The sequence below is a fragment of the Geotrypetes seraphini genome, chromosome 7 (assembly GCF_902459505.1).
Source record: "Geotrypetes seraphini chromosome 7, aGeoSer1.1, whole genome shotgun sequence".
Taxonomy (NCBI): Eukaryota; Metazoa; Chordata; class Amphibia; order Gymnophiona; family Dermophiidae; genus Geotrypetes; species Geotrypetes seraphini.
The window spans coordinates 136,075,713-136,091,230 of record NC_047090.1 but is presented as its reverse complement, the minus strand read 5'-3'; the positions used below and the strand labels follow the sequence as shown (position 1 = coordinate 136,091,230).

The following is a 15,518-nucleotide window of genomic DNA, read 5'->3' as shown; positions in this document are numbered from 1 at the left end:
GAGGCTCTGGTAGAAACCCGTTTACAAAGTATGTATTCTTCCCAATTAATATTTCAAAATTAATAAAGTCTTTTTGCTTATTTGTAAATGGGTTTCTACCAGAGCCTTTAATTCAGTAGCATAATTAAATGAAATAACTATTTCTGAAGTTTATAGGGACGGGCGGGGACTGAGGGGATTCCTCACAGGGACGGGTGGGGACAGAGGGATTCCTCACGGGGACGGGTGAGACTTTAGCGGGGACGGATGGGGACGGGTGGGATTTCTGTCCCCGCGCAACTCTCTACAGGAGACCTGAAGTGATAATGGTACTGAACAGATCCATGGTGAGACTTCATTTGGAGTATTGTGTTCAATTCTGGAGACCACACTACCGGAAAGATGTGCTGCGAATTGAGTCGGTTCAGCGAATGGCCACCAGGATGGTCTCGGGGCTCAGGGATCTCACGTATGAAGAAAGGCTAAATAAATTGCAGCTGTACTCACTAGAGGAACGAAGAGAGAGGGGGGACATGATTGAGACGTTCAAATATGTTACGGGCCGTATCGAGGTGGAAGATGATATCTTCTGTCCTATAGGCCCTTTGACCACCAGAGGGCATCCGCTGAAAATCAGGGGAGGGAAATTTCGTGGTGATTCCAGAAAATACCTCTTCACAGGAAGGGTGGTCGATCATTGGAACAGTCTACCTCTGCAGGTGATTGAGGCCAGCAGCGTGTCAGATTTTAAGAGAAAATGGGATATTCACATGGGATCTCCAAGGGAGTAAAGACAGGGGGGTGGGTCATTGGAGTGGGCAGACTTGATGGGCTATAGCCCTTTTCTGCCGTCATATTCTATGTTTCTATGAGCTTTGAACATTAGGACCATAGTCAGAAATTCTGAACCGAGGTTTGTGGAAATTGTGAATTAATGTTTAGTTTAGGTGTTTTTGGAAGACACTGTGACTTGTTTTTAGATGCACTGATTATGCATATCTTGGCTTACTGGCATTCTATGGGTTATGCTATTAATAGTTTTACAATAGCCTTGGAGGAGGCAGGAGTATTTTATTCCAGGGCATTCAATGGGTCAGGTTTACAGGCTATTCCTAACGGAATATGCATTAAAGAGATTTTCATACAACGGGACTAAAAAGCATGCATATTCATTAGAGACTGTAAAAACCTGACCCACAGGTGGCCCTTGAAGACTGAGGCATTAGGTATTATGGGAGGTACAACTGTTATCTACTGTGTTATACTAGTTATTGTAGACCTAAAATATTTAGGTTTCATATAAACATAGGAAAATTAAAGTAGATAAGACAATATGGCCTATCTAATTTGCCTGACCATGCCATCTACTATCCCCTCACCCCTCTCCCTTAGAGATCTAAAAGCAGTCCCAATAAACATTTGGAACTAAGGGCTTTGTAAAAGAATCCATAAGAATATAAAGATTAAATGAAGATTCTGATCAAGTATTGGTGTTTCAAAATTAGTGTAGTCTTTAGAAGGAAAATTTTAATAAGACTAAGGTAACAAAAAGTTGTAATTCTGATATTTATTACTCTTCACAAGGAAGCCACTTGGTCCTCTAAAGAGGATTTACAGGTTGTTTTGGATAAAAAGTTCACTCCATTTGGACTAAAATTCATCTTTACACGGATGACATGATTGCTTTGCTCTGCCTGAATTAGGCAACACGCTTTCATTTGCTCAGGCTTGTCCCCCATGGTATTTTTTTGTGCACCTGTCCCATTACAAGAAAGTACCATTCTTCTAACATGCTTGTTTTTGAAGAAGTCTTTTTTTTTTAATCACAAATGGAGTACAGCTGCTCAAGGATCTGGAAATTAATAGCTTTTAGAGAATTCCTTTAGACTAACTTTTGCCTAGTTTACTATACACTGGAAAACTGAGGACTGCCATTTTGGACTTTTTCAATTTAATGTTGGCCTGCCTGAGCCTCCTTCAGGCTGGCAATACTAGAGGATTTAACATCCATACAGATGTCCATTTAGTAACTTGAGTATAGGTTGTTCTTTCCCTACCCACCTACACTAGTTCCCCTTTCCCCATGACCCCACTTTTTTATTCCTACCTGTTCCTAGCCTCCAGAGCAATTTCAGCACTGGCACAGGGCCTTCCTCTACTGGCTTGCACTCAGGCACAAGGTTGGATCATGCCCTCTGCCCAACAGGAAATGCATCATAGAAAGAAGGCCCTGTGCCAGTGCTGACACAGAAGCCTTCCCTCGGACATCAACTTCCAGGTCAGCCAAGTGCCACCTGCTGGAGCTGCAGCTTTAGCTTTGTGAAGAAAAGTGTGACTGGGAGGAGGGAGCTGGCCAGAGGAGGTAAACACCCGCGGGAGGGAGGCAAGAATTTGGCACATAGAATAGAGGGAGGTAGAACAACAAGGGTTGCGTTGGGTCACAGAAGGGAGAAAGCAGGGTCGCATTGGGACACAAGCTTCGGACAAGGAAGGAGGGAGATAGCATGAACTTGGGGCACAGAATGGGTGGAGAGAGGGGAGCATGAACTTGGAACATAGGATAGAAGAATGGAGGGAGTGAGGGAAAGAGATGCTGAGGTGGAGGAAGGAATAGAAAGGGAGAATTGCTGGGCAGGGTGTCTGAATGAGAGGGAAAGAAATGGTGCACATGAGGAAATGAAGAAATGAGAATTGTTGGGTATAGGGAGGGAGAGAGAAATATTGGACATGGTAGTGGGAGAGGTGTGAGATACAGATGCATGAGGGAAAAATGATGGATGTGGGGGTGGAAAGGGGACAGTGGGACAGATGAAGAATGAGTGTAAACCTTTTATCTTTTCTTTCTATTTAAACTACTAGTCTTTAAGCCCGTTACATTAACGGGTGCTAGAGTAGATGTCTGTCTGTCTGGGTATTTTTTTTCTTTGTCTCTCTCTCCTTGCATGCTGCCTGTCTGTCATTTTTTCTGTCTGTGAATCTCCCTGTGCCTCCTTCCTATGTCCATAGTGCCCCTTTCTATGTCCTTAGTGCCCCCAGTGCCTCCTTCCTTCCCCCCCTCCGATGCCAGCCTGCCTTCCATTGAAAACCCCCAACCCCCTCCGTTGCCTCCCATAACCCTTCCATTGAAACCCCCCCATGCCAGCCTGCCTGCCTCCCATCCCCCTGAGCAGCATATTTCCATGGAAATCCCCCCCCCCCGAAGCCATCCTGTGTGCCTGCCTTCCATTGAACTCTCCCACCCCCCTCCAATGCCAGCCTGCCTGCCTCCCATCCCCCTTCCACCGAACCCCCCCATGCCAGTCTGCCTCCCATTCCCCTGAGCAGCATGTTTCCATGGAACCCCCCCTCCCCGATGCCATCCTGGCTGTCTGCCTTCCATTGAACCCCCCACCCCCCTTCCGATGCCAGCCTGTCTGCTTCCCATTCCCCTTCCACAGAAACCCCGCCCCATGCCTGCTGTCTGTTTGTTGCCTCCCATCCCCCTGAGCAGCATGTTTTCATGGAACCCCCCCATGCCATCCTGTCTGCCTTCCATTGAACCCCCCCACTCCTCCTCCGATGCCAGCCTGCCTACCTCCCTCCCATTCCCCTGCTATTTAAAAAAAATACATGGCACAGTTGCTTAAACTCCTTCACTACAGATCCGCAACTTTACTTTTGCAACTTTTTTTAGACTTACCTTAAATTAAGAGGGAGCTGCTTTTGTTCAAACCCGTTGTCGCGGCTCCGTGCCTCTATTTATGAACAGCGCTTTATTTTGCAGCGGGAGTAGGTGAGAGGGAGCATTAGAGGTGGATTGCCAGCCGCCAGCGCTCAGCCGCACCGTGAGAGCCGGGTGAGGAAGGCCGCCGCAGCCTCGCGGCTACCCCCAGCTGTGTAATTTTTTTTTTTTTTTTTTTTAAGTTGAAAGCCGCCGCCGCAGCTCCTCTCTCAATCCTGGTGCGGTTTGAGAGAGGAGCCGTGGCAGCGGCTTGAGCATAAGCGCGATGGACGCAGAACCATGCACAGTGAGAGCCGGGGGCGCGCATTCACACTCTCATGTCCGCGACGGATCAGGGAACACGACTTTTGAGTGCGCATGTGCGGCCTAGCATTTTATTATATTAGATAGTACTTTATTTTGAGGACGGTTTCTTTAAATGTTTAATGTTTTTATAGGCTATGTCCTGTATACGATCTGCGTTGCATACAAATTCAACTTCAGAACGGTTTAAAAAAAATGGAACTCATTTTGAACCCGGGGCCTGCCTGCAATTTCTTTTAAGAATAGTTTAGAACAGTGTATCTCAAACTGTGTGCCAAGGCACACTAGTGTGTCTCCTGAGATTTCAGGTGTGCCGCAGTACACTGGGGAGGAGGAGAGGCACCGGCGCCAGCTGATTGCCTACAGGTCGTGCCTCTCGCCAGTGGACACCAGCACCTATCTTTCTCTCGGGCCCTCTTCCCTTCTGGCACCCCCCACTGGTGTCTCAAGGCTCACCTGGAGAGCCTTCACACACACACACACACATACACACAGACTGACATGATGATGTCACGCATGCGCATGATGTCATCACGGCGATATCTGTGCACTTCCAGGTGCCTTGAGCTATGGCCACTACCTTTAGTGTGCCGCGGCTCGAGAAAGTTTGCGGGACACTGGTTTAGAGAACTTCTATTAAAAATGTATAAAAAACATACACAACTCATATTCAACAGGGAAAAAAAAGTCTTAAAGAAAATCAGCTAGAAATCAATACTGTCACCTATCAATACACCTCTGCACTAATGAAATACAGTAACCACCAGTTAATGAATTCTGAATAGAGAGCCCACAATAAGGTTCAGATCAAGCAGCCAGTTTTTAGAGACTAACAGAATACAGCACAGAGGGTTAGAGACTTTTAAAAACTGTACTTCTAGCAAGCAACCATCCTAATTCAACTGCTCATGGAGTAGAAGAGCAGCCTAGTGGTTAGTGCAGTGGCCTGTGAACCTGGGTTCGATTCCCACTGCAGTTCCTTGTGACTCTGGGCAGATCACTTAACCCTCCATTACCCTAGGTACAAAATAAGTACCTGAAGATGATATGTAAACTACTTTCATTGTAACCTCAGGAAGATGGTATATCAAGCCCCATCTCCTTTCCCCTTTTATGTGAACTGCTGAAGAGTATTGTTAAACAGATGTTGCTGTTATTTAAATATTTTTGGGGAATATCTGGTACCATAAAAACTAATGCAAAAGCTCAGTTGTCTTCCAGCTTTTCATTCTGTCAACAAATGGATTGGACTAGGTGACATTTTACAGTATCAGTCGCAGACAGATATTCTGCTTCCTGACTGAAAAGTCATCCCATAGTAATAAAGTATATGGTATTGATTTCTAGCCTGCAAAGTCATTGCTGTAAAAATAATTCATTATAAAAACCTACCATCCAAATTTACCAGAGTCTCAGCATCTTTCGGTACGCTCCCAGCATTAGTTGGTGTAGAATTCTTGTATTTATTAGCTGGAAGCAAAAGGAAATACTCTTATACAGCTGTAATAATAGAATTTAATATTTTTTTTCTTTTAATATAGTTGTGTGCTTTAAAATGTTTTTCCAGACAACATAGAAAATCTTCATTACTGAGTAAGAAGTTAGGATGCAACACCTTTTAGTGAGTATAAGACATACTTTTTTCATACCATTGTCACCATATTCAAGCCTAACAGCCAAGCCAAGCAGCCAGTCAATTGATTCTTGTCGCTCCTGTACACTGAAGGGGCAGTTCACATCTGTAAGATACTTTGAGGGAAGTGGGGAGGAGGAGGTAGAAAGACAAAAACCCATAAGTACAATAGACATATGCACTCATGTATTGTTTTGTGATCTAAAATCAAATATATTCTAGAAAGACAATATTGTACTAGGGATACATAGGTACAAGAAAAACATTTGGCATAATGAAGCCAAAATGGCTCAAGGAAATAACCTTAAATCTACAAAATCTTTCACCTCTAGATCTCTGGTTCAAGTTCAGCTTCAATTAATAGTGATAAAAGGTTATCACTACTTGAAAGCTATTTAATAGTCCCACTGTTGGAAGTCTCAACTAGAGAATAACATAGGAACCATTTACCACGGTAAACCATGGTCACCGCAGTAAATCTGCAGGAACCGAGACATTTGCAACTGGTTTACCGCAGAAATGGGATCAAGACCTTTTATCACCCCACAGGAGCAGTAAAGAGTCTTGCTCCTGGGGTAAAAATATTGCACCCAGATCAGACAGCATCTCCTCCCCAGCTCCTTTCACACCTATTTTACTTTCAAGAGCCAGCTATGCCATGATGAAGACAGAAGGAACCCAAAACCAGAGCCTGAGACCAATGTGATTTGAAGAATAAAATTACCAGAGAACAAAAGGTAGAAAAAAATAAATTTATTTTATATTTTGCGATTAGAATATTTCAGATTTGAAATATGTATCCTGCTAGAGCTGGTGTTAGATATAACTGGGGACCACAAAGCCCAGGCCGTGCTTCTTTAGCTTCCAGCTGGCTTAGGGTTCTCTCTGATCAAAGGACAATTGCCCTAGTTGCTCTCCTCTAACACTATTCCTGCTATGTGTGACTGAAATATTCTGTTAGCTTGATTTTTCTATGTAGCATTCTGTAGTAATTTGGTTTGTTCAGTTTTCACGATTATGAAGGGGATATTTGTGAAGGGGAGGTGATACAAGGGTTTTGTTGATCCTTGCTCTGTATTATTTGTGTTTATAAAATGATAATTGTACAGAATGCTGTTTCTTTTTATACTTTAATAAAATAAGTTCAATATAAATTCATATATATTCGAGGCTTCTGCAGATGGGATCAGACAGTTTGTGGGGACAGGGTAGGGATGGGGACCAAGCTCGCGGGGGCAAGAACGGTAATAAATTTTTTCCCCGCGTCATTCTCTAGTCTCAACCTAAGTCAAAGATTGCACAGATATGGAAACTAAATGCCATCCATCCCCACACCACAGCAGGGTTGTAAGGGAGTGGATAGTTTGTGTTACCACTATCCATCCTATACATCAGGGGTGCCCACACTTTTTGGGCTTGCGAGCTACTTTTAAAATGACCAAGTCAAAATGATCTACCAACAATAAAATTTTAAAAAAACACAACGCACACTGTACGCATAGAAAATGTTAATTATCATTCCTATTCCAGGGTTTTTCAAAGAGGTCAAAGCAGATGACTCTATAAACTGTCACCTCAGTAACAACCATACAAAAATAGACAAATACCCACCCCCTCCCTTTTTACTAAACCACGATAGCAGTTTTTAGAGCGCAGGGAGCTGCGCTGAATGCCCAGCGCTGCTCTCGACGCTCATAGGCTCCCTGCGCTAAAAAACTCTATTGCGGTTTAGTAAAAGGGGACCTTAGTGTAAAATATAGACAGCAGATATAAATTGAGACACATTTCGATCACTAAATTTAAAATAAAATCATTTTCCCTACCTTGTCTGGTGATTTCATGAGTCTCTGGTTGCACTTTCTTCTTCTGACTGTGCATCCAGTCTTTCTTCCCTTCTTTCAGCCTGTATGCTTCCTCTCCTCCACACCTCATTCCCTCCCCCAACTTTTCCTTCCTCTCCCCTGCCCTTTCTTTCTCTCTGCCTCCCTTTCCTTTTTTTCTGTTTCTCTTCTTTCCTTCTGTCTCCCTCCCTGCCCTCCCCCAAGACACTGCCACTGCCATCGGGGACCCAAACTGCCATCTGGGACCAGGACCCAAACCGCCACCAATAACACGCCCAAAAGCCGACGCCGCCCCAACCTCTCCCTGCTTCGGCCGACCAGCATCGCGAGGAACTGTTGGGGGAAATGCTGCCGGGTCCTGCCTTCGCGGAAACAGAAAGTAGTCAGGACCCGGCAGCAAGAAGAGGAAATGCTTCACTAACATGTCTCCCGCCTTAGCCCGTAGCGAACGCTTGCTTCAGGGCTCTCAACATGTGCGTGCAGGCTTCCCTTCTCCCCCCCCCCTTCCCCGGGCATAACTTCCGGTTTCGGAGGGAAGAGAAGAGAAGCCTGCACGCACACGTTAGAGCCCGGAGCATAAGTTCGCTACGGGCTGAAATCTCCAAGCTGGTTTTTTTAATGTTCAGCAGCGGCAGATGACAGCTGGGCGGACTGCCCAGCTAAAAGGCCCTAGGAAGAACACTGGAGAGGAAGGCTGATCGGCCCGTAGATCAGGACGGCAACACGAGTGCGATCGACTCGAGTTGCCTTCCTGAGCTACTGGTCGATCGCGATCGACGCGTTGGGCACCCCTGCTATACATGTTCTGTGGATAGATAGAGAACTTTCAGTACCTTTCACAAGCTTTAAAATCACTAACAAAATGAAAGAGAACTGTCAACTAATAAGGAAGCTCATATTTTGAGGACATCTAGTTCTACAGCTGTGTATTTTTCTTCCAGAAACTAACAAAAGCCTAAAATGAACACCTAACACTTTCTGTATCTGCAGCAACAAAATGTAAAAACCAAACATAGAAACCATTAGCAAATTCAATAAAATCTGTAATGGAAACAACAACATTTAACTGACCACGTTTCAATTCTTTTCAAAGCAAATGACAGCACTTACACATTTTTAATGGCATTAACTACCTTGACCTGTCATATAGCCTCTCCAGTCTGTCCATTTTACCATCTTCTCTCTAAGAAAGTCTATATACATATCCCATTCTTTTTTGAATTCTGCTGATGCCTTAGTGTCCACCAACTCCATCAGGAGACCATTCCTCACATCCATTATTCTCTCCATAAAGACGTATTTCCTTAGATGCCTCCTCACTCTCGAGTCTTTCCCATCATTTTATATCCCCTTATTCTGGAGCTTCCTTTCAGATGGAAGCTTTGTTTCCTGTGTATTTATGCCTTCCTCCCAAAGTATATTTACTAAGGTGGTGTTCTGCAGGGGTCGGTGCTCGGACCACTGCTATTCAATATATTTATAAATGATATAGAATCAGGGACAAAGTGCGAAATAATAAAATTTGCAGACGACACCAAACTATTTAATGGTGCTCAGACTAAAGAGGATTGTGAAGAATTACAAAGGGACCTAAACAAGCTAGGGGAGTGGGTGACAAGATGGCAAATGAAGTTAGGAACCAAAAACCCGAGGTACAGCTATACGATGGGAGGGATGTTATTGAGTGAGAGTACCCAAGAAAGGGACTTGGAGGTTAATAGTGGACAAGACAATGAAGCCGTCGGCACAGTGCAGCGGCCGCCAAGAGAACGAATAGAATGCTAGGTATAATCAAGAAGGGTATTACAACCAGAACGAAAGAAGTTATCCTGCCGTTGTATCGGGCGATGGTGCCTCCGCATCTGGAGTACTGCACCCAATATTGGTCGCCGTACCTTAAAAAGGATATGGCGATACTCGAGAGGGTTCAGAGGAGAGCGACACGTTTGATAAAAGGAATGGAAAACCTTTCAAACACTGAGAGACTGGAAAAACTGGGGCTCTTTTCCCTGGAGAAGAGAAGACTTAGAAGGGACATGATTGAGACCTATAAGATCATGAAGGGCATAGAGAAAGTGGAGAGGGACAGATTCTTCAAACTTTCGAAAACTACAAAAACGAGAGGGCATTCGGAAAAGTTGAAAGGAGACAGATTCAAAACCAATGCTAGGAAGTTTTTCTTCACCCAACGGGTGGTGGACACCTGGAATGCGCTTCCAGAGGGCGTGATAGGACAGAGTACGGTATTAGGGTTCAAGAAGGGATTGGACAATTTTCTGAAAGAGAAGGGTATAGATAGAGGACTACTACACAGGTCCTGGACCTGTCGGTCCACCGCGCAAGCGGACTGCTGGGCACGATGGACCTCTGGTCTAACCCAGCAGATGCACTTCTTATGTTTAAATCTATCCCCATATGCTTTAATGATGTAGACCACTGACCATTTTATTAGCCACCCTCTGCACCAGCTCCAAACAAATCAGACAAGGTTATGCTGTTATTTAACATGAAATATGCATTAGTTACCTTTCCATAATGATTTGGCCATTCATTGCTGTGGATATTTCTTAAATTCCCTCGATCTTCAATTTTGTAATGTCTTATTTTCTGGTCTTCCAGCCAAACAATAAAGTTTCTAAATTCAGTGTCATCTGTGATAAAAGAGATAAACATTAGGGGAGGGGGGGGGAAGCCCCATTTCATTGGAGGTCTCAAACAGTACAATGACCCTTTTGCTATTATCGATACTTCTTTTTAATGAAGAATGCTTCTTAAAGGGGGGGGGGGAAAGAAGTCAGCAAGCAGGTTTTACATTCTTATGTTTAACAACTATATCCTTTATTCCCTCCAAAAGCCACCGATAAAACGACCGGCTAGGCCGAGGAAGCCCACATTTCTGACTGCTCCTACAAGCGCAGCCATGCAGCCGACATGCAAACCAGGACTGCCCCAAGGACCACCACCTGCGGCCCCGGGTTGCGGCAAACAGACAGCACCAGCGAGACCAACGGGATTCCGGGAAACGAACGACCCACCACCACAGCAGCAGCAGCGACGGCCCAGCGTAAGCGCCTGCCTCTGGCGCGCGCGCACTGCAGACAAGCCGGCTCCTTCGAAATCCCGCCACTCACCTTTGCAGTTGAAACCCGAGGGGTTGTGGTAGTCCAGAGCCTGCAATTTCCGACGGAACATGTTACGTTAGGAAGAAGCCCCGTTACCGGACAACAAACAGGACCCGTCAACTCCACCCCAGGTCCGGCGCACGCTACCACCGTACAGGCCCTGGCTGAGAGGTTGGCCAATCAGAGTGCGTGTGTCCGACTAGCCACCAATCAAAGCACGCAGAAATTAAGAGCGCCTCAACCAACTTTATTAGCAGCAAACTAGGCTGAAAAGGACAGTCTATAAAGGGGAAATTGGACTACGAGCGTAACTATGTACAGAAATTTTGCTGCGTTTTATGATTATTAGTATTTATATACCGCCTATCAGTGTGTCATTTTGTAGTTGATACCTTTATGTGATCCAGTCCTCCTGGGCCCTCATTCTATGTAGGAACTTGTGCTCTTGCTTTTCTGTAAAAATACAATGGAGAAATCAGTACTAAACTCCCTGCATGCAATCCAGGAGTGGATTAACTGCTGGGCAAATATGGAGCCTGTTGGTAACCCTGGCTATATACTAATAACAATAACTCAGAAGCTAATCATGGATGTGCCTTATGGTTTCTCTTCACCAGGGCCAGGGGCAAGATTAATAAACAGAAAAGCAAGACCCATATCTAAGGCTTAATTATTTTTAAGAGAAGCCTGCTTAGATATGCTAGTTCACTGGTTCCCAATGCAGATTTTTGCCCTACTAAGGGACAGGTAAATATATACTGTATGTTGAAAGCTGAATGCACAACTTCTAATATAAACGTAACAAAAACACAGAACTTGTGCACTAATCAGGGTAAGCCTATTGAACACATGCACACAAGGTTCTGAACAGAGGGCACAGCTGAGCAACACAAACAAGTCAGCACACAACTGTGCATGTGCAGGAATGTTTATTCTGTAGATAAATATCAGCCTTAAAAAAATTGTTGCACATAAATTTTTTTAAATGCTGATATTTATGTGCAGAATAGCATTTCAGTACATACACAGATACAATCTATGGTCTAAAAAAATGGGAGCATATCACTCCTTTCTATCTGAAACTACACTGGTTACCGGTGGAGCTTAGAGTGCTGTTCAAGTTTTCATGCATCTGTTACAAAGTAGGGTTCGGTCTGTCACCAGGTTACTTACTTTCTCACATGGAGAGTGCAGCTATTTACATATCCTTCTGTACAAATACAAATCCTGTCATTACAAGAAGTTCCTTGATAGAACCTTTTCTTTTCAGGCTGCCAAATTGAATAAATGGCTCGGTAAAATGATGTTAGATTTTAGGAAATTGCTAAAGACTCATTTAATAAGTTGATATCTTAACGCTTTTCTCTTAACTTAATTATGTTATTTTATCACTTGCATTTTTATCTATATGGTCTGCTTTTTATTCTGATGCATTATTGAAATGTATGTATAGTTTTCTTGCTGTATTTTACCAGGATATTTTTTTATGGAATTGTATGTATTATTTCCTGTGTTGTGAGCCGCTTAGAACCTCCCGGTATGGCGGCATACAAATAAACTATTATTATTTTGTTTGGATCTGTATGGAGAATCATCACTTCTCATTCTATTTTAAAAGCTGCAAGTACTGCTTCAAACCACTTGTAAAACACACATATCTGTTTGTCAATCCTCCTTAGTCCCTACCTTATCTATCTTATTCCCTTTGTAATTCCCTACCTGAGCATCATGCAGATTCATCCTTTTTCTCCTGTCTGTCATAACTAGATTGTAAGCTCTTTTGAGCAGGGACCGTCTCTTGCATATGTAATATACAGCTCTGTATGTGTCTGGTAGCACTATAGAAATAATAAATTGTAGTACTAGTAGTAGTAATTGTAGTCAAAGCATGGACTCGCCTTACTCTGAATCACCATTCTGAAATTTTCTTTAGTTAAATATTCTCTCAGTATACACAAAGTTCTCAACCTACAGAACACTTGACTTATTACTTTCCGCATTTGATACTTCATTGACAAATCTGAGTCTGTCATAACACCCAAATTTTGAACTTTATTTACAAATGGCACTAAAACATTTGCGATTGTAATTTCAGAGGAAACATCATTTGAAGAATAAGCTGATAACAACATAATTTGGGTCTTTGCAATATTCAGTTTTAATCTATTTCCCAACATCCATTCCTCTATCATACTTAAAACAAATTTAAGTTCTCAATACCATAGTCCATGGATCGATCAATTGGGGCTACAAATTGAATGTCATCAGCATAAAGGCAATATTGCAGACCTAAGCAACTCAAAAGCCTGCAAAATGGTAACAAATAAACGTTGAACAACACTGCTAATAGATCAGATCCTTGGGGCACACCTATCATAATTACATACTCTGCAGATTTCTCTCCCTCATTTAACACACAAAATCTTTTCTCTTCCAAAAAGGAGGCAGACCACTTAAGCACTGTTCCAGTTAAACCAATTGATCACAAATGATTTTTCAAAATAGCATGATTAAAAGTATCAAAAGCAGCAGAAATATCCATATCCTGCTCATCCTAAATTAAAAAAAAAGTGAAATTAGCGGTGTTTCAGTATCATCATGCTGTCTAAAACCAAAGATCTCATATATCGACACAACTTCTAATAAATGTTCATTTGTCCTGCCGATCTGATCGTCCAAGTTGCTAAATCGTCCATCTATATACCACATTTTTGTCCAATTTTTCATCCAAGTCAAAAACACCTAGAACAAGCCCTTTTGGACGTGGGAGGGGTCTGCAAAGTGATGGACTGAACACCCAGACATGGCATCTAAATAGTGGGGTACCTTAGTGGGGTTCACTGCTGTGAACTTTACAAAAAGGGTGCCATGTCTTCTTCTCACTACAGCTCCCTTATATGTCATGGTGAGCCCCCCAAACCACTTCCAGAGTCCCCTAGACCCTCTTATCTACCACCCTAATAGCCCTTATGGCTGCAGGAGCCACTTGTATGCCAGTACAAAAGAGTTTTGGGGATGTATAGGGGAGTGCAGTGATTACAGGGGCTTATGGGCATGGGTCCTCCTCTCCTCAAGTCATCCACCCTCAAGACTGCTTAAGCCGCCTCTGTGCTGGATGACTAGGCTTTCCTATGCAAGGCATGCCAGGTGATGATGGTCTGGAGGCTGAATTTTAAAGGTGTGATTTGTGATTACAATTTTTATGGGGTTGGTGGGGGGTCGGTGATCACTGGGGTAGTGTATGGGGGTTCTGTATTATGTGTTTGCAGTGCTTATCTGGTGACTTTAGGTGGGTTTTTGTTTTAAATGGTCTAAGTCACAACGTCCAAGTTCCGTCGATCCTGGGCTGTATAACTTTCAGTTATACATGCTGTACGACTAAGTCTAAGCCAGCCCACGTCTCACCCAACTCCCGCCCTCGATGCTCCTCCTGAAACGCCCTGTTTAGCTTTGGTCATTCAGCGGCACTATGAAGGCTTAGGCCGTTTAGAAATACGTCCAAAACCTGTTTTTATTATCGGCACATGGACGTATTTTGACAATGTTTGTCCAAGTGCCGACTTAAGCCGGTTTTTGGACGTTTTGCTCTTTCGATTATGAGCCCCATAGCTTATACCAGTATTTATTAAATGGACCTCAAAATCCAGAGGATACCGCTCCCTGAAGTGCCAAGACTTGGAAAAGGGAGACTAAAGGGCTATCACTGGTCCGCTCCAGATAAACAGACATCCAGGGAGAAACCCAACATGAGGGAAAAAAAACTCCCTGAACTTCAAAAACCGGGCTTAAACATCAAATGTAAAAAGGTTCAGGAACTCCTGCCATTAAGGGAAGAAGTATCAGGAGGTAAGTTGAAAAAACCCCCAAGGGGCAGCTTAAAGACGGCATTCTATTAGTTTAAATTCAGCCAATGAACGCAAAAATACACTAAGCATTGCTGTAGTTTTCACATTGCTGTCCTGTATGGCATACCACATGGCTTACCTCCTGATACTTCTTCCCTTAATGGCAGGAGTTCCTGAACCTTTTTACATTTGATGTTTAAGCCCGGTTTTTGAAGTCCAGAGAGTTTTTCCCCATGTTGGGTTTTCTCCCTGGATGTCTGTTTATCCGGAGCAGACCAGTGATAGCCCTTTAGTCTCCCTTTTCCAAGTCTTGGTACTTCAGGGAGTGGTATCCTCTGGATTTTGAGGTCCATTTAATAAATACTGGTATAAGCTATATGTTCTGGAACTCCCTACATTAAGTTTTTGACACTCAATTGTGTCTTTTGATTACTAGTTTATCTACCATTCCCCATATTTGGGTACTGGCTCCTTTTCTCACATGCTCACCCTGTATGTTACCTACTTAGGCTCATGATCTTAACAATAGCCCTTATGGTTAGTTATGCCGACACCTCTAATTCAATGTTCACTTTACAGTCATTGTATTCTGTAACAAATATTGTCCAGGAATATTCACCTCTTTTCTCTTGACTCAGCAAGTATTTCTTACTTTTATATGCACACAGTTAACCTCCATTAGTGTCTTTAGTTTTTCTGCTTCGGATTTATCACACCTGATTAGATGTATTATATGTAAGTGTTATATTCTTTAATATGGTCACATCTTTGCATTTTCTTGCAACAATTAACACCATTAGAAAATATATTAGTATTTTCATTTCTCACAGTAGGGATGATGGAGTGAACTAATTAACCTACATATTCATTCATGAATTCAAAATTAACGCTAGCTTTCTTTCAGGTTTATGGCACTTGCACACTAGTGGACAAGCTAAGAGTCATGAAGGGGCTCATTTTATCCGGTGTAGCATTTGTATTCACTAGATGGCGTCCATGACCAAAATCATTATTGGCAGATTTGCATTTCCATTTTCAAAGCCGTTATTTTGATTGATGTAACGTCAGGTAAGA

General features: G+C 43.1%; 1 protein-coding gene across 1 annotated transcript in view; it reads right to left on the bottom strand.

Annotated features, from left to right (window-relative positions):
- Positions 1-10,808, bottom strand: part of RTRAF (RNA transcription, translation and transport factor) — a 29,194-nt gene extending 18,386 nt beyond the window's left edge. The window contains exons 1-4 of the mRNA XM_033952746.1: positions 10,609-10,808; positions 10,004-10,128; positions 5,653-5,752; positions 5,396-5,473 (exon numbers count right to left, since the gene is read on the bottom strand). Of these exons, the coding sequence (XP_033808637.1) occupies positions 5,396-5,473; positions 5,653-5,752; positions 10,004-10,128; positions 10,609-10,669 (364 nt within the window). The 5' untranslated portion in view covers positions 10,670-10,808. The remainder of the gene's footprint in view (positions 1-5,395; positions 5,474-5,652; positions 5,753-10,003; positions 10,129-10,608) is intronic.
- Between the last annotated feature and the right edge of the window lie 4,710 nt (positions 10,809-15,518).